At 34.7% G+C, this 27,658-nt stretch overlaps 1 protein-coding gene across 3 annotated transcripts in view; it reads right to left on the minus strand.

The window, feature by feature from the left end:
• Positions 1-403: 403 nt before the first annotated feature.
• The window catches only part of PIBF1 (progesterone immunomodulatory binding factor 1), a 105,884-nt gene continuing 78,629 nt past the window's right edge, over positions 404-27,658 (minus strand). The window contains exons 16-18 of one of the 3 annotated variants that reach the window (XM_083885088.1): positions 21,724-21,808; positions 4,014-4,181; positions 404-1,761 (exon numbers count right to left, since the gene is read on the minus strand). In XM_083885088.1, coding sequence (XP_083741214.1) covers positions 1,705-1,761; positions 4,014-4,181; positions 21,724-21,808 — 310 coding nt within the window. In that variant the 3' untranslated portion in view covers positions 404-1,704. Of the gene's footprint in view, positions 1,762-4,013; positions 4,182-21,415; positions 21,497-21,723; positions 21,809-27,658 lie in introns of those variants that run through there. The other 2 variants (XM_083885089.1, XM_083885090.1) reach the window with 2 other exon arrangements.

The following is a 27,658-nucleotide window of genomic DNA, read 5'->3' on the forward strand; positions in this document are numbered from 1 at the left end:
CTGTGAACTTGCCAGGGGTTGACACTATTCCAGCAGAACATGGCATTGTTGATCGTTTTTTGTTCAGGTGGGTGTGTCACCCTCCTTACAGTCTGTATCTCACCAATTTTTCTATAAAGATACCACAGGAAAACAAACTGTAAATACTTAAGATTCCAACTAGTATCTTGCCTAAAAAAGCTCACAGTCCTTCTAGATAATACAATTTATTAATTATTCATTGATAACAGACAAACAGAATAGTATGGGAAGTTCAGTTAGGGACTGAATCATATAATGTGTCTATTACAACCTACAAAATTAGTATCTGCATATGGGAGCTGTTTCATAGGAAATGAAAGTTAAGGATTCTACTCACATAAAAATAGATGTTAGATAAAACCTAGACTTCAGAAAACCAGTTATTCAGAAATGACTGTACTGAAGGTTTGTGAGCCCAAAAGCTTGTCTGATTTTTTCCCCAGTGAATAGCAGTAAGTGTAATAAAAGATTATCATTTCTGTCTACACACTTGGCCTCCCTCACTCACAGAGCGATAATTTTAAACCTCTGATATGCAATTCCCAGCATTTTTACCTTGCTCTCTCAGAACAAGAAAAGGAAAAGAAAAAGGAAACTGAAGCTTCCCTGGAGCAGAGGAAGTACTACTGTGCTTCAACTTGGAAAATTAAGAAAAGTGCATCTGGGAATCATAAGCTTGATACAGCTCAGTGTTATATAGTAAAAAATTATTGTTCATGTCCAGGTTAGAAAAATAATCAATTTAAGAGATATTGTCAAGGAAAAAGGTGTTAAGAAGAAGGAGCTTTTTCTTAAATGAAAGCTGAGCAATATTTTCACTATGCAATATTTAAAAGATCTATATTTACGTTATACATAGAAACCTACCATATGCAGTCAAGAATGCTTTGAAAAATTAGAGAACTTTGTATAGTCAGAGTAGAGAGTGAAGTGGAATAAACAATGTGTTCTTGGACTTGGGGGTTTATTTTCATACAATTAAATATGGTAAGTTACCCATTTCTCCATTATACACTACAGTCCTCACCCATCATGGTTCTACTTTTATAATTACATTGATGTAACTCCACTACTGTCTAGCCCATTAAGTATCAGTGCTGATAAGTAAGATGTATTTTATTGCTTCTTTAAAGTATTTTTAATGCCTGTTCGGTTGTACAAATTACATCAAGTGATAAACTACAAATCAAGGCCAGTAAGATTTTTTTTTCCACCTGACATGAATTTCCTTCATAGAAAGTACAATATAGTTTGATACTTATGTATGTATATTTTGAAAATTTCCATTAGCCAGAACAGTTGCAAGAAATGTGGAATGAAACACAGGGTCCAGGAAAAACAACATACAAAGGCTGAAACATGCATTAATTTGAACATTCTGAATAATACATCCTGTAACTGCCCAGATTATAATGTGTACAACACATTAGTGTTTATTTATCTTTTAAAATTGAAATAAATGTTAGAAAAAATATTGCATGCATCATTTTTCACACATTTTATTTACATGACAGATCTAAAAATTATTTTATGAAGCATAAAATTATTTGACAGCTAAAAAAAACCAGTTAAAACCAAAACAGTTGTTTGCTTTTACAGTAAAGTGGGCATAATTATGGTGAAAATAACTTTCTTTAATAAAAAGCTCCCCAAAGGATTAATTTGAATTATTTTGGAAAAATGCTATGCTGATGTTTTCTTCTGCAGTTTCTTGTACCATTCAGGTGCCTCTTTATTTGTCTGTAAAAGAAAGAACATTTAGTTGTGAGACAGTGAACAGAACAAAAACATGCAATCTACACAATTTAAACAATCTACACAAGTCTCTTTCCTATGTAGTTCACAGTTGAGTTCTTTGCTTAAATGCAAATATCAAAAACAAGACTACTCATTTAAAGGTACTATTACAACATACCAGTATTAAAACCTCCCTATTTCCAGGTTATAAAAAGCAGATTATATGGTGAAAATGAAATAATTTTTTAAAAAATACCTGTCACAATGAAAACAATCATCAACTGTGCCATAAATAGGTTTCATTTGAAATAACATCTGTGTTTTCCAGCTGAGAAAGGAATGGATCTTAGAAAAGAAATCTTAGGTGTGCCAAAACTGCCCAACTCTTCATGCAGAAATAAAAAATTCTGCATAAAAGTTCTTAAAAAATTAATTGGAAATAAAAGAATACAGTAGTTTTCTAACTGTGTAGAAGGTATTTTAATTGCAGAGAATTATTTGTGAGCAACTTTTCCTTGTCTTTGTAATCCTATGGGTTACTGCTACACAGTCAGGATTGCTTGTGGCAAATTCAGTGGTGGTTTGTATAAAATAAAATAGTCTAAGTTTTAATAGAAATAAAACTAATCAAGTGGAAGTAGAAAAAGTAAGGACTATTCTGCTTCCAGGGTTGGGTATAATTTCCCAGAGTTAGTCAGCACTGTCTCAGTCTGTTGTCCTTAAACTTGTTCCTTTCTAGTTCCCTTTTCTGAATGCTCTCTATTCATTCTTTCCTCCAAGACTTAAAAAGCATTCCATTAAAAAAATTACTTTATTAATTTTGAAGATTTCAGTTACAAAACCAAATCTGCTCTATCTGTGCAAGCTTTTAGAATTCTAGAAAATTCTAGACTGGCAGGATTTTCTAAGGACAATTGATTTCTTTTCCTATCTAAGAAGAAAACCTGTGCCATCTGCCCATTTTCAGTTCCCTACTCCAAAGTCTGCAAAGGCTAAAGTTTTTCAGAGAGAAATCGGTTACAATTTCTCAATGTAAATGCAGTTTTTCTGGATTCCTACACAGTTTCTATATCCCTAAGTAGGACAGGACAGATTATTCACTGGAACCCTGGATCATCTACACAAACCATTTGCTTATGTTTCAGATCACTAAGAACTTCATCAAAAACTAAGTTTGGGCAGTATGATTTAGCACTGCCAAAAGGACTATGGATGAGACAGCACTGGATAAGTGTGTGTTTAGTCTAATAATACAATTCAAGCAAAATTTGAACTCCTAAAATCCCCCAACGTCCTCACATCATGTCCCAGAGTTGCTACCATTTCCTAGTTTTTGTGCTATAAACCCAGTACATGGTGTGCTACACTACAAAGCCAGTATCGTTTAAGACACTGTATGTTAAAGTCTCTACCAGGAAAAAAAGAAAAAAGACAAAAGAAGAAAAAAAAAAAGACAAAAAAGAAAAAAGGAGTTCTCTTTGAACTGAATCAGCATATATGCTATGCAGTGTGGATGCACACAGTCTACCCGAGAAAAACATAGCATTGTGAAGTTTGTAAATAGGAGTTATGATTTGTTTTGTGATTCAGCATTGCAATTTGGCTGTCTTGAATCTATCAATTCAGATACAGTCATAGTCAGAAACTTCTAAACCATTTTCATGAAGCTTTCCACTACCAGAGGCACTGCATCTGAAGTGGGCCACTTCAAATATTAAATCCAAGCTTTTAGTTTCTGAAGGAATAAAACAGGGTTTTATAATGGTTTTGTAACATCAGGCTTCCTTAGCAACTGAAGTGATATCAATACTGGTGTTCTATTTTTTATATACATTTAGACACATACACATCAATATACATCAGTTTCAAGTATGCAGAAATACACCTATTTCCTTGCTCTTGCTTCTCAATATAGGTATGCACAAACTCCACTTATACACAATCATGGTAGATTTAAATTAGTATACATGGTCTGTGAATCCCTACAACTATTATAATCTTGCTAGCCACTCAGTATTGTAATGCAACAATGGTATTAAAAAAAAAAATATCTGGTTTGCTGTGAACTTAAGATATAGAAAGTAACCAAATAGCTAAAAAATATCAAACTCTAATTTGTTTCCTCATTGACTGTTTCCATAATTAATTAATGAATTAATTACCCATCTCCCTTAAGGATAAATGCACATTTTTCTGTTTTAAAAGTGAGGAGAACCATCAGAAGTTTTGGCACTTACTCTTATCATTGTACTTACAAATAATGTTGGTTTAGGTGTAAATATATTTTCTTCTTCATGTTCTGGCAGCAGTTTTACCAGAGGGACTGATTTTTTTCCAGTTGCACTTTTTGCATCAATATGAGACTGAGGTAGATTTTGTTTACCATGTAGAGTTATTATAATCTGCTTCATTGTGGCTAGTTCCTATAAAACCACAAAAGAACAACAGTAAGTTATTCAGTTAAATTACATTTGAACCTATAAATACTGCTTTGTTAATAAAAAAAATTATATTCACCAAACATGCATCAGTAAATGTAAAAAAGAATATATCCTTGCTATAATTAATAAGATTATTAATTAAACCCTAGCAAGTAAGGAAATAAAATAGGCACAGATTTATGCAACTCAATTTTTGTCTTGTTTAAAGGCTGTAAAAGAGAACATTTACTGTGTAGTAAGAAGCACATTATCTCTTTTAACTTAGACTTCCATTCTATTTAAAAGAATTTTTTTGCATTTATTTTTTTAGGCTGAGGGAGCGTACAAATCTAACTTGAAGGACTGTGACAGCTTGTACTTTTGAGCACTAGGTCTTGCACAGAAATTTTATAAATACGTAACTAGGAATATTTCTTAATATCCAGATTAGAAAAGAAAAATCAATGAAGAACCTTTAGAGTATATACAGCAAAAAGAGGATCCGAATGGAAAAGAAGTTTTGTGAAAAATGTAAGTTCCAGTGTGGAAAAAGGAATGAGAACATATAGAAATGCAGCTTTTTATGGATATCCTAGTAAATTTGCTTTGAAAACAACCTGAATTAAAAATGTAATCTTTCCTTAATACTTTGCTGAACAAAACAGATTACTCAGATGTACAGTAGAGTGAGAAAGGAAAAAACATAGCATTTTCTGACTTTAACTGGAGATCTTCTTTTGCCACCTTTCACCACACATGCCTCCTAACATTCCCCCTCCACCCCATGTAATAGGTATGATTACTATAAAATAAGTTACAGAATTTAAAGCATTATTATTATTAGTAGTAGTATTTAGAGCATTCATTATTGTAGAATTAGAACAGCAACATCAGTACAAAAGCCTTTCAATGTAAATTTTAAGATGATTTTACATGTTTTAAAATATTAATGTTTTTGTTTGCTTGCTTTTTACAAATGGTGTTGTCTTCAATAAGCAACACTATTACTATATTAGCCTTCTTTATAATTAACATTCTGTTTCATCTCTCAACCAGAAAAGAGTAATTTGTGTTTACAGCTGAATGACAAATATTTGTTATATCTTACCTATTTAGCATCTGCTGGAAAACTACATTGATGCACATTCTATTTTCATTGAATTATTAGTAATGAACTAAAAAAAGCCCTCAGCCTTTTAAAATACTCCTGCCATATACCTTCTCTCTGTCCACTGCTGCCTTTAATACACAAGAAACAAAGTCAAAAGAAACATGCTGAAGCCTTTAAATTGTTGAACACTAACTCAGTTACATGAATGGAAGTTACACTCCACAGACCAACTTTATCAAGTGTACAAATTGTTCTTGTATCTCAGTCATTTAATATTAACTATTTGCATAATTCAGCCATGTGTGGTGGCATGTTGAAACAGCATGACTGCAGAGCAGCTGTTTAAAAGGACTGCATAGCTGATGCCAACATGTTTTTCAAAGTTGTAAACTCTGCAAAGATGTTGCCAAAGCAACACATAGACAGAATTTCTTGATGAAAATAACTCAAGCAAGTATACAGCAAGTAAATACACCATCACAGGAGATTAAATTGTACATAAACAATGTTTTGACATTAGCAAATGGTGTTCCTATACTTAAACTGTGTTATTCTGTGGACCAAACAGTTGCACATTTGAAAAAGGCAAAACCCAAAAACTGTCACACAGATTTATTCCAGAAACAGAGCTGAAACTTGTACGTGTAGGGTCAAATTCTCTTGTGTCAAGATCCACTTGGCAGTTTAAAGTCTTCTCTACTTAATAGAATCTGTCCTGTACTTGACAGCACTGTCTGTTTTCAGACTTGGAATAGGCTCTGGAGAGTCAGCTCTCACACAAGCTTCCCTTGTGACAGGAGGATTCTCTAATGTGAAGCTCTAGGAAGGAATGACAGGGAGTGGGGCGAAGAAGCTATTTTGACATCACAGCCAAATTTATCATGAGGATTTAGCTAAGGTTGCCTTAATATTTGTTTAAACCCTCTCCACATTTAGCAAGAAAGACCTCAAGAAACGTGGCAAAATAAATAGCACAAGAAAGACTGAAATCTAGTAGAATTACTGGTATGTGTACTGCTAAACAATGAAAAAAACCTGCCCCAACATATTTGCAAGAGATTTCCTGTTTTCAACAAAGGATATACTAAAAACAAAGCTCTCCCGTAAACTGCAGTGATTTTAACCATCACTTTAGATTTCTCTGCTCCTGAACACAATCTTAATTCTTACCTTCACTTTTAACTTCCAAACATACAGTCATGAGTATCTGCTACTGCTGGTATGCTAGCTTGATTCTATGAGTACATTTTCCAATCCCAAAATGCAGCAAGTTGGTCTAGAAAGCTAGCAAGGAAAAAGCAGCTCTGGAGATTATACTTAGCAGAAATATGTGAACTTGTTCCAGTGGGAACAAAATCTTACGAAAGGAGGAGAAAGTAGGTAGAGGGTTCAAAGGAGATGGGAAGAATCTTTTGTGGAAAAGGACATGTAGTAGTTTCAGGATGCACTAAGTAAAGGAAGATGTGAACATAAATGGATGATTAAAATTCTTCTAATTTTACTGTGTCAAATCCATGTTTCTATATCAAGGCAGAGCTGTGCAAATTGTTTACATACAACATTCCCTTCAGTTACCTGGTGCACTGTGGAAAACAGTGTTGCTAAAGCTCTGTGTTTCCCAATTTCTCTGGGGAAGTATTTGGTCTTTGCCATGCTGGCTCCTGGACATACAAGCCATGCTACGCAAGCTGTGTGTCACTATGTTGAGGTTTCCAGGTCTGAGGGCTTTGGAGAGCCAGACAGCAATCCTTCTTGGGAGGATTATGAGTACCAACACTTGTGAGTGGATTCACTCAGCTCCTCCCTGGGCTGGCTTTACACCTTTGGTCTCACTGTCACAAACTACAGAACACAAGCACCCACTCACTGCTTACGCAACAATCTGTGAAGACATGGCAGTGCAGGTGGATGGAAAACAATGCAGTTGGCAAAAAAAGGTGGGTTAAGATGACACAAGGGAAAAAATCACCTATGCAGCTGGCACAAAAACAGTGCTTATATACAATTAGTGTCACCCATATGAACAAGTATCAGGGACTATATCTGGGACTATATTATTAATTATTTTGAAAGACTGTCCCCAGCTACCTGATGAATTTTTGTGAAGGAGGTTGCTATGTGTACCAGCTTAAGTCCCAGAAATCAAAGTAAAGAGCTATGTGACACATCAAGTGGGATTTCACTTGAACTTAGAACAGCTGAACTGCTGTATCTAAACGTACGTATCTAACCACGAGCTAAGAATCTAATTTTCCATTATGGACAATGTAGCTTGGAAAGTGATTTCATTCAGAAGTGGGACACTATTGATGTTGTAACATTAGCCTTGCTGATTAAGCTCCTGTTAACTATAAAGCACAGAAAGATACCAAGATACCTCACCACAGACACCTTCCTTTTGATAGCTAAATTTAGTTGTGATAAGCTGAATCCATTTCTCACCTCACTCTCCCTGTTTACTTTTCTCAGGCTTCTACTTCACCTAAAACAACTTTCATCCTGAACAGCGAGTGTGCAACCATAATTCCCCTTGCACACAGATCTGAAGTATCAAATTATTTTCTTAAAAAGAACTGTGTTTTTAGAAGAAGTTTTCATACCACAGATTATCTACTTGGCAGTTTTCCAAAACATAGAGAGATTCATACTTTAGGACAGTCTAACATCCTGTATTCCACTTACAGATATTAATTCATATTTAGTAAAGATTACTTAACTATAAAAGAATACTTGAAAATTCTGCATACATAACCAGAAAGGAGTTGGAATTCAAAGTAAGTGATTAGAATGAATGGACTGGGAACACTGGGAGTGATGTAGAGGGAGATGAAGAAAGGTAACATGTATTGCATTGTAAATAGTATCAGAAGAAACTACTTGCTTATTTCCATTTATTTTTGGTAAGTTATGTCCAACAACCTTAGTTATAAATAGCAAAAGCAATTTTGTGTGCCAATACACAAGCAGAGAAGGAGATACAAAGGTTGAACTCAATGATCTTAGAGATCTTTTCCAACTTTAGTGTTTCTATGACTCTTTATTTAGGTACAGACAAAGGCTAGACAGCAGTCTTTTCCACAGTGTCCATTAAGTAAAATGTTTTCTGGTTTGGCATATTTCCTAAATTCTACCTTGCTAATTTATTAGGCTAAATGCTGGTGTTGTGGAACTAACTGAAAATCATCAAGCTTTAAAAATAGTGTTAAAAGAACCAAACCAAAGAAGCGTAAGTAATTTTTAAAAGGTAAAGTAAAAAAGGGTGTTACCTGCTCATGTTACTCATACTTTAGAAAATTCAGAGACTTTTTAATGATGTTTGAGCTTAAAGTAAAAGTAAAAATAAGCTGTAGTTTATTTAAAATAGATTTTACCTGTCTATTATAGATAATTGAAATAGTACCTAGAAAAATGGAGACTGAAGATCAGTTTTGGAATACAAAGGATGAAGTTTGATTCCTTCAACTAGCAATGCAACTAGAACATAAGCAAATGCAAAAATAAGGCAGGCAGCTATATAAAATATAAATGTATTTTGAGTTACAGATACTACAAAGGGAACTCTATTAACATTGGTTTTGATGTCCTTGATACACATTCAAACCCTACATGTACCAAAACAGCAGCTTACATCTTCCTAATTCAAAATTAATAGAATATTAAGTATTATAACACAACCATGACTTACATCAAAGCAAAATGAAAAAGAACTGTCTCATGTGAGAAATGATTGAAGCATAAGGTGCTCTTTTATCATGTAACTGATGAAGTATGTGAAAGAAATGCATTGTAATCAAGTAGTCTTGAGATAGTAATTTCATTTTTTTTCCCAGTGATTTGTCAACAGTACACCTTTTTCCTTCTTTCTATCTCTGTCATGTAACTATAATCAAATGAAGAAAGAACCCTCTGTGTGCACTCAAAAGCTTGCAATTGCACTTAACATCATATATGTGTATATAGTTATAATAACTACATAAATTTATGTAAGCACTTAATGAGACATATCTATATATCATGCTCAAGAAGCAGATGCAAAATATCAGCCTCAAGAAAAAGTAACTGGCTAACAAGAATCAATCACATACATGTCAATTCTTAGGTTCTCATGGCATGGAAGTCTTGCACCTCCAATAATCTCCATACAATGATCTTGAAAAGAAGCTTTATGTAGATCAAACCGAACAGTTGGAACTCCTCGGCAGGAAGAGACATAGACCTATGTGATCCCAAGATAGCTCATTCTAATGGGAAATTTAATGGCTTTTTCATATCACTAAAATAACAGAAGAAGCCAATGGGTGTTAGATCCATCTGACTCTTTCCTCATGCAGTTAAGCTCATGGTTACTGTACTCAGATAAATGTCCTCTAAAACAAAAGCGACCCTGATAATAGTACGTCCAGTTAACTGAACCTTTGCAATGCCACCCATGCAAGTGGCATTAGCATTCTACTTTTAGCTCTGCATATAGAATTTAGGAATTCTAATTTACAATTGCATGTATTTATGAATTTACAATTGCAAACTTCACCTTAGATTGTAACTCCATTTTGAAGCAGAGAACTCGTATTGTGGAAGTTGAAGAAGTGATTTCTGCCCTAGAAAATGTATCAGATTCTGGGAGAACCACTGAATTTTGATGACTGACAAGTGTTCCCAGAGAAGAATACAGAATAAAAGACTATCACAGAAAACCAATTTCACTGTCAAAATCAGATGAAAGAGGGATAAAACTAGAGGTCCCCTCCCTCAGGGATGTTGATAAAAAGTTAAAGTCTCTCAAAATTTGTGAGTCAAGCACTAAAGTGATGATTTTAGATGTGTATTCTCACTCCCAATCTGCAAGTCTCCTGTACTGTGAGAGCAAAGCATGTATGGTTCAGGACCTCCTTTGGAAAGCTGGTATTCTTCACTTTAACTGCCATATGGTCCCCATGTGGTTAAACTATAACTCAAAATAAAATATGTATCCAGTCTGGAGTTTGACTGTACATCCCCCATGCGTGGAAGGGATTGAACAAAAAACTGTTTCACAAAAAAGACTTTTAGTGCACCACAACTTGAATCCAGAGACTGGACTCCTCTCGATGTCAAAGCTAAATAGTAGGTTTGAATGTAACAGCCTGGTGACTATTACAGCTGCATTAACTTCTAAAAAAACATTAACAATAAAAACAATAAATATATTAGAACACACAACTGAGGGAAAATAGCCATACTGGCATGAAAAACATGTTCATGGCAAGTGAGCACAATCTGTCTTCACATGCATGCTTCCTCTTAGTTATTCAGCTATTGTAGTCTTCAAACAAGTCTGCACAGGGAAAAACAGAGTTCAGAAATTGAAGGTATGGGTTTGTTAAAAAATAGTGATTTGAGAAACTTAAGCCAGCATTTAAGAATGTTATACCCATTTGGTAGTGTTCTGTAAAGAGCACATCCTGGAACGATTTCTCAGTCTCTGAAGAATTAAAAATTCACGTTCAATATACAAATGTCCAAGAGAGGATTCAGAGAAAAAAAATTTACTTTCTATATCTCCTTCTTGAGGGAAAATTATTTTAATCTGGAAAAAGGCAGGGCTGGGTGGCTCAGAAGGAACCATCTTCACAGTTGTCTGCCTCAAGGTGTTCACTAGGATCAAGCTTAATGGGCATATCAGGTGATGGTAGAGAAAATGCTAAGGACATTGCTCTCTATGAAGTCCTGTGCAGTTCCTTACTTGGATCCTTCTTAGACTCCTACTGTAACTTTTGTGAAAGTAAAGGTGTATTATAAATAAAGTTGTATCATTTAATTAGTAATACTAAGGTGGAGAGGGATCTTTGTGAGAATGCTGATTCCAGTTTGGCTTTGAACATGTGGCTGGAGACTTGATTGGATTTCCTCACATGCATTTTTAGATATCTTCAGTAATAACACTTAAAACTAGGGAAATTAGCTTGTTTGATTCCTCTATATTGCTGTTGGTGAGAAATTCGAAAGTAATAATAATTTTGCTTATTTTTAATGAGGCTATAAATAATAATAGTGCCTATTTCTTTTTTCTGACTGCAAATTCCTAGATGATTTTCAGATGTAGATACTTACATGATGTATTTTTAAAATTAGGCAAGATTCATCTCTGCCACTTTGTCACTTGACAAACAACTTCTTAGATGATCTTTACACTGGCAGCACTCTTTGACAGCACTGGAGTTCACCAGTTAAAATGGAGGTAAACAAACGAAGCTTACTGTATGGATTCCTGGCATAAACTGTTTCTGTACAACAACAGACTAGATGACTGAAACAGAACCTGGTTCCACCTTTAAACAAATGCAATGACTTGCATACAGCACTGTGAAGTTTGAGTATGGTACTCAAACTTTGGAGTGCACTAGAGAAAGGAGACATATGTGTCATTATCAAGGAATGACACTCTCAAGCAAAAGTAGTACCTACAATGTCTCCTCTTTGGAAGTGCTGACAATTTGCACAAAGAACTATTGTAGAACTATCCTTCAGGGTTTGTTTTATTTCTGCTAGAGACATGCTGCAGAAGACAGCCTATAGCCTGAAATGAATTATCTGTTCCCTTTTTTGGCTGGAATTGGAAAAAAGACCAACACCATTAGCACAAATTCACAACACTGGACAGTAACATCAATGACGAAAAGTTGTGAAATAGTAGAAAGACACCGCAGAAGCGCCATTTTGACATGGCAGCAAAATGAAGCAAATGGTTAGTCAATCCATTCCCTTGTTTAAGACTGCAGATGGACAGGAAGCAGTGGCACAACTGGTGCAAACTTAGCTTCAACAGTGGAACTCCTTGAGCTTGTGCCTATCATGAGTAGAATCTACGTCCATAAGAGAGCTCAAAGAAGATTTTAACAACCACCTAATGAAATCAAGAAAACATCACAAGACATTGTTCAATCCTTCAAGAAAGGCAGAATGTATTTGACATAGTTGTGCCCTAATTGCAGCTGTGCTGGAAATATAAGAAGTCAGCAAGAATTCCAGTGTGAGAATTACACATATGGTCATCTAAGGCACATGGATACACATTGTAAAGCTGGAAACTGGAAGACAGTATGAAATGTCCCTATCAAACAAATGAACCTGATAACAGGTGGTGGAAAGATGCCAGACCATATGCAGGATCTTGATAGCTTCTCTGCACTACGCTTAATTCACTAGTTATCTATATCCCAGTGCATATGAAAAACTTAAAATGAACTGACAGATCTCTGACTATATGGATCTAGAAACTACTTCCAGTTTTATAAAGTGAACACCTTAGAACTGGCAACAATAAAATGAAAGAGACTGCAGGGAACAGCTCTGCAGAATACAGCTTCTGTCTTTTTAGCTACATAAAAATCTCTGCCTATTTCAGCTGTATCTTAAATTTGTTCTTGAGAGTTTAATCTTTCTAACTTCTGAACAAAAACAGGAAATAATTTCTCTCATATTCAGAACTAGCATGTCAAATTCTTAAGGTTTTTTCACTTTTGTAAAGTAGATCAGAAATATATTTTTAATTGTAACTAGGACTAATTCTCCAAATACTCTTTTTGTGCTTTTTTTTTTTTTTAAATCTGAGCCATTGTGCCATTGATTTACTCAACATTTAATAAAAAGTATGTTTTCTTAAGTAAGTTCACCTAACAGGAAATGGATGCCAACATGCTAACGAGTTAAAACAGCCTTATTTTCATAAATTATTATGTAAAAGTTACTGTATTTTCTGAGATGGTAATATTCTAGTTTAATTCTCCCTGTCTTTGTTATTTCTTACAGAATACGTAAATTTACTTTCCACTTGGTAATAGTCAAATGCTAGCATTAAATGAACAAAAGTAAAATTTTACACAGCTGGGTATGTAGTAGAATGAGACAGAAATATACATAGCCAATATAGGGAAAAAAATTTAACATGGGATACATGTTGAGAAAATCTGTACAATTTCAGACTAATCAACAATTAACAATTTCTTGTTTAAAAGTTTATCTCTGATTCCAGCTCTCTCAAAACCATATAATTTAAAATACACATGCCAATTCCATCCCACAATCCATATATATGTTGCATTTTGCCTATGAAACCTCCTATTTAGTATACAACTGCTTACTGTATACCACTGTGAATAGAAAGATAATTCTTGCAAGAATATATATGAAAAATAGGAACACATTCTGAATACAGCTCAAAGAAAAGAATCAGTGCTGTTAAATCCTTCCTCTTCCTAAATTCAGTACTATTTGGAATTCAATTTTTATTAAAGCTTGATAGCAACAAAATAGATAACAAAAAGATGAGAAATACTGCTTAGGAGCATATTTTTCTTTGTAAAAAATGAGCCAGAAGCTTCTCTACACTCGTTTAGCAATGTAAATGTCACTTTGTTTCTCCAAGCTTAAAGCTGAGAATAGCTCTGGGGCTTACTTGTGATGCAGAAATGTCCCTGTAATCTACTTAGAAAACATGCAGAACATTAATAGAAACTAGAATCTTGGAACATAAACGTAGCGTAAGAAAAATGATAATTACTCTGTGGCTTAACATTTAAAAAGAGTGCTAAGCATTGTACATCAGCATTTTTTTTAATATAAAACAAGTTGCAGCACATAGATGAGCAGGAAGTCATTCACTTTAGAAACACAAATAATTTTGACATTATCATGTACTATCTTTTTACACAGAAAAGAGGAGGAAGAGGCAGAGATAGAGATTGTTTGAAGGCACCTGTTACCAATCACATCTTTTCATTCATGTCTTCCCAACCCCTGCAGATACCCCTTCCTTCCCCTCTCCCCAACAAAGCAGTTTTCTCTTTTTATCCACTAAGCTTCCATCCCTGATTAAACACGTACTGCCCTCCCCCTTACGACTCCAAAGCTTTTTATGAGTGTCTGAACTTCTCTCCACCTCTGTTTTTTTGCAGATGGCAGCTGTTGCTACCCTCCAGGTTCCTAAATCAAACATATTGGCTTTCTGTCCTAGGTTACTCCTAGTCAATCTTCTTCAGCGTAACTTCATTACAGCTAAAGATAGTATTAGCCAGACTTTAAAGTATGACTAATAATGAAATGCTGAAAACTCATCTGGAATTCTCAAGGTCATTGCTATGATGGAATTAAAATCTGGGCACAGAGAATTTAGCAGTGAGGGGCAGTCCCCAAAGGCAATATGAAAGTAAGAATGGCAAACCTAGTAGTATAGAGTGGAATGGTCAAAGTAAGGTAAAGCAGGGATACTTCAGGACACCTTGCATTTCCACAAAAGAAGAAAAAAAAGAATAAAAACATCTGACTTTTCTTTCACCCTTGTGGGCAAAAAACCAGAATAACTATTGAGAAGTACTAGGATTTTGTGCAGGATACTGACTTAAGATGAATGCAAGCACAGAGACTACTAGATTCTCAAACACTGTGAACATTAAAATTTTGGAACAATGTAATGGAATTCTGAAATTCATATGGCCATGTTTCAATTCTAACATTCATAAACATTTATCTAAATCCTTGGAAATCTTCGCCTGATAGCTTATAGAGCTCTGAAAAAATGCTTAGAGCCCTTCACAAACTATGCATATTCTAATATGCGTTTCTCCTCTTGATCACCTGGGCTCTCTCTAATCTTAAACATAGTTTGAAAATGCATTTGGTAACCATTTATCAAAAATTAAAACATAACTCAGATTTTTTACATTTTAAAGATAATGAAATAACTATTTTCTGTTCTTAACTTCATCTTTTTCACCCATTCTGTCTTCTTCTCTGTGCTTACTTATTACCTACACAATACTGCTTTATGCTTATCTCCTTTTCTTACATCCCACTATGTCCTCTGTTTGCTTGGACAAAACAAGATAGACCTTTAATCTCACTCATGTAAGACCTCCAGCCTGTTGTGAAATTTATCTTTTGTTTTCCCCCAGGAAAATATAAAAAATACAAAATATCCACCTTACAGATTAAATAAACACTTCTTTAAATTTACACTTTAAGTTTTTAAAATTTAATCTTTGAGAGACTGGCAGTACACTGGAAAGTAGCCTTTTTCAGGAGACATTGATTAAAAAGTGAATGTAAATGCTAAGAATGATACAAAGTGAAAATGTAATTGTTTGTGAAAGCACTTCCAAAATGCAATCTGTTCCTATATAAGAAGATGACTTAGAGAAGAGTTAATTTGTGTCTCGTTAGGAAAAATAAACACTAAGGAGATTTTCTTTTCAGACTTTTGAACTGAAACATGTAAGAAGCAAAAAATAGCTGTGAGTGAGATACTGCATTAAGACACGTGAACTCTTAACCTCTTCCACAAACGAGGAAGTTTTGGACAAAGTACCATTTCTTTTATATTGATTATTGCTTCTGCAAAACAGGGACAGTAATAGTTTTCTGCTTAACTTGTGGGTATAATATTTGTGAGACAGGTATTCAGTTACAGTGGTGAAAGCCACAAAAATATTCAGTTAATAAATAGGATTATTTTGACATATTGATAAGAAACTGTGAAAACCTGGGAAGGGGAAAGAGTTACATGGTTTTAAAGGAAAAGCTTTAGGTTTACTCATAAATGCTGAGTTATACGTCACATGTGGAATGCTCCTCACCTGCCAATTGAAAGTAAGTTCAATGTAACAGTCACTCAGGCAATTAGCATTTTAATATTAACCTGGTAGACTATTTTCAGCACAAACAGCTCACTAAGAATTTTTTATACTTTAATATGTTTTAAATAGAATAAGAGCTTGCAATGGTTAACCGATCTAGTTGAAGATTCCTACCAATTCAGGTACACATATTTAGACAGATTTAACACTCAATTTGAGTGACACAGCAATTTACTGACATAAGCTAACTGGATTTAAGTAAACAAATAGCAATCAAACTCCATGTGTCTGTAGCCATTTAACTGATTGATATCAACCAGGTTTATTTAAACTACTACTACATGTTTTCTACTTTGTCCCCTAGCAGACAGCCAGAGCCTGGTTTCTGGTTGCTAACTTCACTTGAAGAGCTTTGGCACAGTAACACATGAATGTGTCAATAAGGCAGGTGACTAGTTCAGCAAGTTTACATTCTATCACTTGTATGCACAGCTGCTAATGTATGGTGAGTGCACAGATGTATAAAGCAGATAATATATCAGCAGGTTGTCATATCTTCTTACCTGGTGTATAATATTCATGGGCTGATAATGAATCATGTCTGCATAAACAATTGCACTGTAGGAAATTAATGGCTATTGTAAAGAGCCCGAATTTGCACCATTTATGTCATAAATGTTACCCTTCTATTGCTTATGAAAATGATTTAATAGTATTAGTTTTACTTTCTCACGTTAAAAATTACTGTACTGTCAGATTGCATCACATACCGGTGATTTCAAGCAGTTAAAAATATATTGTAAATGAAATATTCATACAAACAGAATCTGATCTTAGGACTTGAAGGAACACCAATTGAAGTCTTCTATTGGTGTCTCTTACACCACTGTATCATTTTTTGTTTTAAGGTCTCCTACAGTATTTCTATTTGAAACATAAAAAGAACTCCATTTGTTCTACTTGCTCTGCTGGTTTTTTTTTTTCCCCAAAACCCAATGGATTATGAACTTCACATTAAAAATATAACCCTAGCTAGTTAATTTTCAAGATTTTAGAACTCAGTTTCTACACTCTGTTTGAATTGGAAAAGCTAAAATAGATTTAATTATGCACATTATTGGTTTTCTTTATTATGACATATCTGCGTCTTAAATTTCTGAAGAAATAGTACAATGCTATACATCAAAGCATAGCAAATTTATAACATCTTAAATGTAACCTCAGGAAATTATTACTAAAACTTCTTGCCAAACATCTGAGTGCTGACAGACTGCCCTTCCAAGTTTTCATCTGAAGTTAGAAAGCCAAGGGATAAAGGCTAGAATTGCACTTCTGATGTTACAAAATACTAACAACTGCAGCAAGCATGAAAGGCAATTGAATTGCCAGGATCACAGAGCTCATAGTAAATATTTCTTTTAGCCAAAGGCTGACCGTTGGAAAGAAAAAAAAAACCAAACAACCAAACCAACAAGCTAGATAAAAGGAATCATGTATCAAGAGCTTCACCAAAAAGATCTGGTAGATTCATCGCACTTTAGCATTTAAAAAAGAACTGCATTTCAGTGCCTTTAAATTATAGACCCCTTTATATGCACAAAAGGATAATCTTTGGATGCAGATAAAGGATGGTACAGAAGCTGGTATTCTATACAGTTTCGGACACAAAATGCCCTCTTTATCACAGGTAAGTAATATTGACATATAAATATTTTTACTTGGCTTTTTTCCTTTGCTGGACTCTTTCCAAAGATCATTCAAACTGCCAACTTAGCAGACAGCAATACACTTTTGTAGAGGTTTTTGTTGGCCAGGTTAGGTTTCTGTTTAGTGATTTGAATGGTCCTGCTGCAGCATTAGAAGTGTGTCAGACGTGGTGCAACAGGAGGAGATGGGGAGGAGGAGAATCAGGAGCAAAGGGGTAAGGCAGTGTTATAGCTGTTGGGTCAACTCATGATGTTTAAGTTCATCTGGATTTATGCTTTGAAGAAACATTTTTCTTACTCGTTCTTTCCTGACTATACAAAGATACGTGGGCAGTAAGTTTCGAAGACGGAGGTAGGTCATGCAGTCAATTAGTTAGTGGGAAGAATCAAAACTATAAGTTGGGGTTGGTGTGGTTTGGTTATTTGAGTGTCAACAGTGTAAAGTTCAGCTGATTAAAATGAGAATGGAGACTACAAATAATAATGCCAAAAAAAAATTGAATCTGGAGATCTGAAATATCCCTTTTTAAAAAAACCTCACATTATTTACTGGAAGGTTATTATTGGGAGACCCCATTGTTCCTCCAAACAATATTTTATGCTTTTATGATGGATCTGAAAAAACAATTAAATAATAATGCCTTGTCAAAACATGCAAAATATCTTATTCTAAAATCAACTGAAAAATCTGGCTGCATTAACTTGCTGTCTTGTACTAAGGGGTGTACAAATGGCATCAGAATACTGTGCACCCCAGACCCTTCTGAGAGCTCAAAGAAGACAAGGGGCACTGGGAAGGCTTTATTATGAACCTCCAGCATGATCTCAGCATCATCCTAGATACCGACCATTCACAATTATGCCACTCAACTCCCCCTAATAGGAAAGTCTGCATTTAACTGCATGAAGTACACAAGAAATTTTATCTTACCAGCTGCTTCTCAGTGATCTAAATGCAAAACTAGATTAAAAGGTTTTCTACATTAATTTACTAATTAATACAGACAAAAAAAAGGAAGCAGCAGGCCAAGAAACAATTCAGAATCTGGGCCAAAAATATAGTCTGAAAAAAATCTCAGTCTTCCTTTCTTCTCCTTCATGGGTGGACAGAAGCTTTTAAAGCTTTGCATAATCAAATAACTAGCTTTCACTTTGATTTCCTACAGCAAAACATAAGATTCATCATCAAATTAGATGTCTATATAATTTGAAATAATGAACTATTTTATGACATTAACAGTTAGTGTAATTTTTTCCTGTAATGAAAAAGCTCATGTAAGAATCCTACATAAGTTCTTCCAAGATTCAAAGCAGAACTTTCAACTTTCTTCTTCTAAAATTAAAATCTGTGAAAAGAGAAGATTAATCATGAATGTAAGTTCTTTATTTAAAAAGTGTATAAAATGCTGTAATTGTCTCCAAAGCAGCATTATGAATGCAGCTGATATCAAAAAGAGATAAAAATAAAAAAAATTTCCAACCCCTCAAACTCTAACATTCCATTAAAAAGAGTTAATAGAATCTGAGACCACACAGGCTGGAATACCTTAAGTCAGAACTGTACAGCTATTGAAACATGTTGCTGGAAGACAGCATTAACATTGTTTTGGCATTTTGCTTGTATTTTAGCATTTACTTTTAACATACCTAAGCTTCATTTTATCTTAACTATGAATATCTTTGGTTTATCTATTCAAGAATTCTAATGTTTTTACTTGCAAACATGAGAGCAACAAGGTAATTCCTAACAAGACATGACAGTTAAGTATGTGCAATGACTGAACAAGGCTGAGCGTAACCCTGTTACATGATAGCACGTACCCAACACGTAAACTTGTAATTAATCTTTTTTTTTTTTTTCAAATTGTATGAATCTCTATTTACAGGTTGTGTGTCAGTTTTATTTAAAATTGCAAACTGTTTAAATGCAGTTACCTCTCTACTAACCTGAAGTGAGAAAATCTGAATTCCTTATTTCTGTCAGCAAGGATAATTACTGGAAAATTGTGATGTTACTGCAAATTTAAATCTTTTATTAAGATGGCAAAAAAGTGATAGTCAAAGACTAACTCACTATCCTGTGCAAAGATTTCAATACATGAGATAACTGCCTTTCAGGGTATAAAGAACAGCAAAGAAGTCTGTTTCAGACTCAAGCATTTGCTTTTCTTTTTCACTCAAGTCTTCCTCTGCCAGCCTTTCTTGATCATTTAACACAGTTTAAAATTTGAAATGGTGAAATGACACGACAGAGCAAACTGTTGCATGTCAGGAATAGTTTATGAGGGTACTTACAACGACTAATACAGTGTGGATTTTTTAGTGGAAACAATGTTGCACAGTTTTAAGTTAGAAATGTTATCATTTCCTTAGAAAACATGGTAAAATTTTCTTTTATCACTTCCTACTGTTTTTAATCAGCTGCAATGCATGCTCATTGATATGAAACTACTACAAAAACTACTACAACTAGGCACCCAAGGTGTGACTACTTTGCAAGCCTAACCAGTTGGCAGCACCCCTGCTTGGGAAAGAAAGAGTAGGAACAGGATATTTTGAAAGAAATTAATTTGAAATTAGGCCAAGGGCCTCTCATATTGGAAAAAACATTACATGTTTATACAATTATGTCATGTTTCCTCAGAGTATTTTTCATCTCATTAATATAAGGCTATAATAAAGCATGAATATAATGGTAAGGTTTATAAACTATCTAGAAATGTTTAAATCATAGATTAGTTTGGCTTGGGACTCAGCAAAAAAAATAGCAGTTTTCATTGAAGTTGACGTTCAGTTGGACTCTGCTGTCAGTGAAACTGTTTTGTTTTGGTTCTAACAAAAAGAAGTTTTTTTAGTGCTTGGGAGAAGAATTAGTTTGGACCAATTAATGACATGGATTTTACTTTACTGATCTAAGAAGGGAATGTGAGGAATAGCATGAAAAGCAGATGAGGGAAAACAATTTTGGAGGTGGACTGAGACTTCATGGGATGGATAGTCAGTTTTCCATGAATATAATGTATTAAAATGAATGACAATCCAACCTCTGACAGCATAATTTAGGAGAGTTATAGTTTCCTCAAAAGGAGTCTCTCCATCTTTTTCCTTACCAGTAAGAGAAAAGAAAGATGTTGTCAGAGAACTATTGATCTAACTCTACAATCACCTTCTGAACAGGAAAGTGAGTAGTTAGGTCCCATCATTTTGTATCTATAATTTGTTTTTTCTCATATTCATAATTCCTGATTTGTTAATGTATTTTCTCTGCAAATTCTTGCTAAATCACTAAGCAGCTCTGGGACAAGATTTAATAGCTGCTCAGGTCAGCTTTTGGTTTTGTATCTTCAGTACTTTTTAGCTTGAGAAAATTCTGTGATATTATTCACATTCTCAGATTCCTCCAGTAAACGTCATTTATTTTCATCCTTTGTTTCAGGCATTTAAGCTGATTTTCTCTCATACACCTTGACATATTCATCTCTTAAGATTGTTTAGATAAAAATCTTGACAAGAGCCTTTAGAGTTCCTTAAATGGCACAATTTTGCATACTTTTAGATCTGAGAGTGTATGCCAGTCCAGTAGCACCCTGATTCTTGCTCAGATGAAAATCAGGTAAATACATTAAAAGGACCCCAACTCTCCTTGGAAACCTGTGTAACTATCATCTTCTTTTCTCTCCCTAACCCCTATGCTGGAGTTGAAAATGAATTCAGAAGAGTGTATGGGAAATGAATTGAACAATGCGTTGGTCCAATGTTTGGCTACGAGGATTGGGGAGCACAGAGAGATCTCGAAGCATACTGTGGCACATGTAGACCTTGCAGATTACATGTATATCAATTTCACTGTCTTTATCTAGATTCTTGTTAAATGCTTGCAATTGCCAAACACTGTTTAAGGCAAAAAAAAGAGAAAGTACAGAGACAATAAATCATCAGATAACAACTGAGACCCTCCCCAGTACCCAAGAGACACGATCACCTGTGTTCCTAAAAATGACACAGACAAGAAAACCCCAACACATCAAACCAAAGTAAACCATTTTTTTTCTTCATAGTTTAAGGGCCAGTAGCACAAATGTGCTCTTATGGTAGTAATGCTAAAAGAGGAAGATTACCTCACGGTCATTTAGAAGTCTCTCCAAATCTGCTGCCATTTGATTCTTGACACGCAGCAAAGCTGTCTTTTCTTTATTTAAAAGACTGGGAAAAAGAGGATAGGAAATGCAGTAATAGCAACAGATAATCTCTTTTAATCTTGTGTTCTGGCTGAAACATGCATTTTCTAAAGCTAAATACTAGCAACAATAAAAATCTGCTCAAGTAATTGCATCAAATTATCCTTCTCTAATATTCAAGCACTGAAATTTTTATAAATGGGCCCAAATGTACCGATACACACAACATCTTATTTTAGTCTAACAGAAAAACATTCAAAGTCTTCATAAAATGCTTTTTTCTTTTTTTTTTTTCTTTTTTTTTTTTTTTTTCTCTGAAGGGCAATTTAAATGATCAGAATTTTCTATTATCATTTCTTGGTTTTTTCTAGGCAAAATGAGATTATTTTATATGCAAAGTAAGTCTCCTTATACCTACACTTCTGTATCAAAATGTTGATTTCTTTGTTGTATTTAGTCACTGGTAGTAGCACACTGTATGAACTCTTTTTATACTACTGTATTTAGAATCCTGAAAATAGCAAATACAAGGAAGAAAAACATCCAGCTCTTCCCCCTTTAGCTGTGTAGTTTCTGCAGAAATTGTAAAAGTATTTTTGTTACTTTTATTTTTTTTATTCCAGGATAATGCATGGGATCAAGATTGTTGAACCAAGTATGAAAACTGATTTAGCATGAAGGCATGCCATTATAGCAGGATGTAAAGTTTAACTTTAATCATCCTTTGTCTTCATAGTTATAGAACATGAATATTTGAAATGTTAAGCATACACATTGTGATTTCAGGTAGCAGTTCTATAATAATTAAACTTATTTTCCTATTTAGCCTCAGCATCAATTTCTAACACCAAATTTTAGACTAATGCATGCATAATATCAATAAATAATCTAATTTGTTAAAACAGCCATAGAAATTTTCTTGGAAGACATTATATATGCCATTACATTGACTTAACTAAATAGGTTGTACAATATAAATGGCAACATAAATCAACAACTATGAAAAATGCAACTCTGCATACGGAATGCAAATATGTAATACTGCCAACAGGTCAGGAGTTCGAAAGCAAATATATTAAAATGCTATAAATGAAGCAATTACATATGTTGCAAACACAAATTATTTAGTATTTCCAATATTTGATCCAGAAATGATCAAAATAAACAATCTTTAATTGGCCTTGTATCATCTGCTTGTTTCAAATAAGCAACATCATCTTTTGCCCCAGAGATTTTCTGGCAGTTCCTTACAAGCTCTGTATTGTAAATTATAACTGTCAATTCCTTCTAGGCATTTATTAATTCTCAGAAAAAAATGTATCCTTTTGCCAAATTGCTCAGTTTTTTCAACTATTTAAAAGAAAGTACTAACATTTTAAAAACCTATAAAATATTTAAATATTTTCAAGAGTTTTATTTTCTGTCACATTTTTAATTAAGATTAAATTGCTGTAACCTTCTTTTCTTGGGTTCATGTGTTGTAACTTACATGTCACTTTTTCTTGGATTTCTGTATTTCCTAAGAACATACACTAATCCTTCCACAGGTTCACAAACTTATTAGAGAAGCAATAATACAAGTTTCTCTATGACTTAACTAGCATACTGAGTAAGCATAAACATCAGTGTTCATGACTGAACCAGAAGTTCATGTTTGAAGTTCAGTTTCATCTATAGAACAGAACCTATTCTAGTTATACTGCTTATACCTTCTGAAATAATATGACATGAGTGATCTATGTAGTGCAGTTTTAATTTTCTTTGTTTATAGTCATATATAGGACATAGACTACTATATCATTCAGTAGAACTTGATGTGTTTTCTGTCAAGCACATTGCTACAGAATTAGCATGTGCAGACTAGATTTTGTAGTTTTGCAATACTTGTGCTTTTTCATCATTGCAGAAAGAAGGGAATAATTCATGTACTCATGAAAGAATACTGCAAGAGGCATATACACATTTAACAGAGTGAGAAAGCAGTTACCAGACAGAATGATAATATATGACAAGGTTAAACAGAAATACAAACAAAAGTTCCACCTTGGGAAGAAGACTGATGGTTTCAGTCCTGGGTTTTAAAATGTTCTGAACCAGCATCTTGTATATGAAGAGGATGTGAAGAGGTTCCAGCTTTAACCTACCTTACTCCCACTGAAGAGTAGTTTAACCTAGTCCAGTGTGACAAATCAGAAAGCAGCTTTACAATTTGTTTTAGCTGACGTAAGTGAGAACTGTGGAAGGATTATCCTTCCCTTGCCACAACCTGGTAACCTACTCTTTCTGTTGGTACTAGACAATTTGTCACCACATAAGAAGGTCCCTTCACTGATCTGGATGGACACTGGAATCTTTTCAGAGGTTATCTTTCACATGGATCACCAAAATAACTTGATTTGCCATGCACAGTGGAGACCTACAGCTGAAGGCAAGTATGAGCTGCTCCATTTGGTGATGGAGTGCCTCAAGTGTCTCGCTATGATTCTGAAACCACAGTCTTTGAGTCTAGGGAAACCAGCTTCTCTCACTGGAGCTCAAGGGTTGTAACTTTCATCTAAAAAGATGGGATCATGATGTGCTCCATAGCAGTCACTGATGGCCTCACCCTGAATGTGGAGAAGGTGCCCGTTGTGAGATGTCATAGAACTGCAGCCCTGAAAGTCCAGGTTAGAGAACTAACTGAAAAGCAGTGCAGGTCCTGCTTTTTCTGTGTGTTTTTCTAGAAGAAACCAAGTTGTCTGGGAGGACATCCAGTTTCATTCCATCATGCTTTTAAAGCCTAGCCAGGTATGAATCCAAGTACCAGGAATGCAGGCTTACCATAACATACACTTGTCATATGCATACACATTGCTCATAGCAACCACTGGCTTGTTTTGTCTTGCTTCACTCGGGATCTAAAGCCAAGTTAGCTTGGATATTGTATCTAACACATTTTTAGGTAACATGATTTTTCTAGAGAACAGATACTAACATTTCCTAGTTTCAGCCTTATAAACTCTTCAATTTGGGCAACAAAACCATTTTAATGCTTAAGTGTAAATATACTAGTTACTATCCTGTTCAGAAGCTTCTATTATTAGATACTCTGAATAATATGTTTATGCTGGACATATAAAATAAACATGGATTTATATAGTGCTTGATTTTATTATTACAGCTATTCAGTTTGAAAAAAAAAAAGTATGTTTCTTTTTCAGTGAACTGTGTACTCCAGATTCTGTAAGAAATGGATTGTGCCTTTCTGTTAATTTGCCCTTACAGCATGAAGCTGAATAATCCAATATTGAATTTTTTGTTTTGCATTTTATATTCAGATACAGTATTACCATTTAACAATACAAATAGTATAAATAAAAGTTTTGTACAAAAACCCTGAATATATAATATAGCCATATAGTGAAGCTATCCCTTGTCTGCAAATTACAGATGAATAGTTCAAAATAGGCAGTTAATTATTAGTCTAGGTCAACTTGTGTTCTTAAGTCACATAGTTACAAAGGGAGGTATAAGATGTTTTGCAAACAAAAGTTCCTTACAAGAGAGAAAACATGTGAAATCAGTGATCTCTCATTGTGCAGCTAAATAACCACAGCTCAGATTTTTAAACAGATTTAGGAGAGTATAGCTTAATGATTTTCATTGGAATACTTCAGGTTTAAAAACCTATACATGAAGTGTCCAAATTAAAATTACTTTTTCAAACTATAAAAAAAAAAATCAACTTTTAAAAAGTTGTATTACAGATCAGAAAATGTATAAAAAAGAACATATTCCTACAAATGCTTGGAGCATTTCTCTGGTAAGCTGCAGTACTATTGGAATAGATGGTGTACATTTCACAGAATGGTAATGTTCTCATAAAAAGCTCATTGCCCATTCTTTGAAGAGAAAAACTCATCTAACACTCTATGCTGAGCTTTATGTTTGGATGTCAATTAGAGAACCCAAAATGTTTAGGTAAGGAACATTTCAGTACAAAGCTTCTTAGTGAGCAAAATCCTTATATGGCTTCTGGATTTGCCACACAGTTAAGGCTTTTGAGTAGTGCTTTTGGGTAAGTGAACCTCTTTTAAAACCAGCTATTGGTACTGAGAAATTTGAGTAGCTGCATTTAAAATAACTACCCTCTCTTTATGAATGAAGTCCTTTTAACATCTCCAGTTATTTATAAACCTAGATGTTTTTAGCAGAAAATTATGTACTAAAACTACAATTACTTCACTACACATATAAGAATGAAAGTTAGAGATTTGTTTTCCCACAGCATGACATGGTTACAAGCATTTCTTTTCAAAAGGAGTGCTAAATGTGATATTTTCATTTCTGGCTAAAGAACTGTAAGCTAGAGAGATTTCTTTATAGCAGCAAGGAGTCATCCTCACACACAGCACTGCTCTTATTAACCATCACTATTTACTTTTATTAAGAAGAGTGCTATTTGGTCTAATATAAATAAGTAGTTACTTAACAGAGTATTTTGAGATATGTAGACCACCTGTAAATTAATCTTGCAGATGCCCTGTGACTCAAGACTAAGGTTTTGTATCCAAAACATATCTGCAGGTGCATGGCTCAGTTCAGAAGCCCATGAAATGTTCTGCTCCCAGAGCCAAATTCAGTTTGAGGCCAAGTGTCAGCACAGCCCATGGCCTGCTTGGGAGAATCCTGGAGGGATAGGAATGAGAGTGGGAGTGAACACTGTATGTGGGCAACACTGGACAGAGCCTCCATTACTCCTAAACAACCTCTCCTTCTCTTTGAGTGGTAATAGGCTTGTGCCTTCATACTTAAATCTCACCAGTGTGAATATCAGCATGCCTTTAATAACCTGGCAGTGGGTCCCCAAGTTGTTCATGCAAATCACAGCAATGGCAGCAGCCCAGCTAAGCATTTACCCCAACCACAACAGCTCTGCAGCTCTTATGAAGGTATGGCTAAAGACCCACAGAGCTGTGTGAAACATGTCCAGAACAGACACACTCCTCAGCAAAACAAAAAAGCATGTCCAGCTCTGCTGGATATACTACTTTAAGACTTTAATTCTGTCTTGTAAGTATTCTGACTGTTTCTCTCCTTTCAGTGAGAAGTTGAATGTGGCTTTGAGCAATCTGATCTAACGGAAGATATCCCTACCCATGGTAGGGAGGTGGAACTGGATGATCTTTAAAGGTTCCTTCCAATCCAAATCACTCTGTGATTCTGACAGCTACTGACACAGGCAACCTTGAGCACCACTTGAATAGTCCTTCCAAGTAAGGAAGACATTTTGATATGAAGGCTCATATCAAAGGCAGCTTTAGCTCTATAGGTGTGACACTTAAGGATGAAGGCAGGTAAGCTGCTCTAGTTAAAGTGAACTTTGAAGACCATGCTGGGAAGAGACTTTCCTAAGCAGTAAGAATCATAGCAGATACTGAATTGGAAGGGACCCACAAGGATCTTCAAGTCCAACTCTTAAACAAATGGCCCATTCAGGGATTGAACCCACGACCTTGGCATTATTAGCACCATGCTCTAACCCAGCTGAGCTGACGAGTCTGCAGGACTTGTCAAAAATACTTTATCAAAATCATCTGCCTGAATCTTTCCCACTCTTCCTGCAGAAGTAACTGTTGTCAGAAATGACACTTTAATAGAACTATGAGCATGGAGAATCCTGAACACATCTGTTGCCTATTAAAAAAAAAATTATATAAGTGAATTTAGGCCATTTTGTGAAAAATGGATGAAGATATGGCCCAAGAACATCCAAAATGAGATTTCTGTCATAGATAGCCTTCCTTGTGCTTGTCTTCCTCTTGCAGTGATTCAACAACAGTCTGTTTCATCACAGACTCAAACTGACATCCAGTAAAACCAACAAACATCTCAA

This window comes from Zosterops lateralis, assembly GCF_965231275.1.
Source record: "Zosterops lateralis genome assembly, chromosome: 2".
NCBI lineage: Eukaryota > Metazoa > Chordata > Aves > Passeriformes > Zosteropidae > Zosterops > Zosterops lateralis.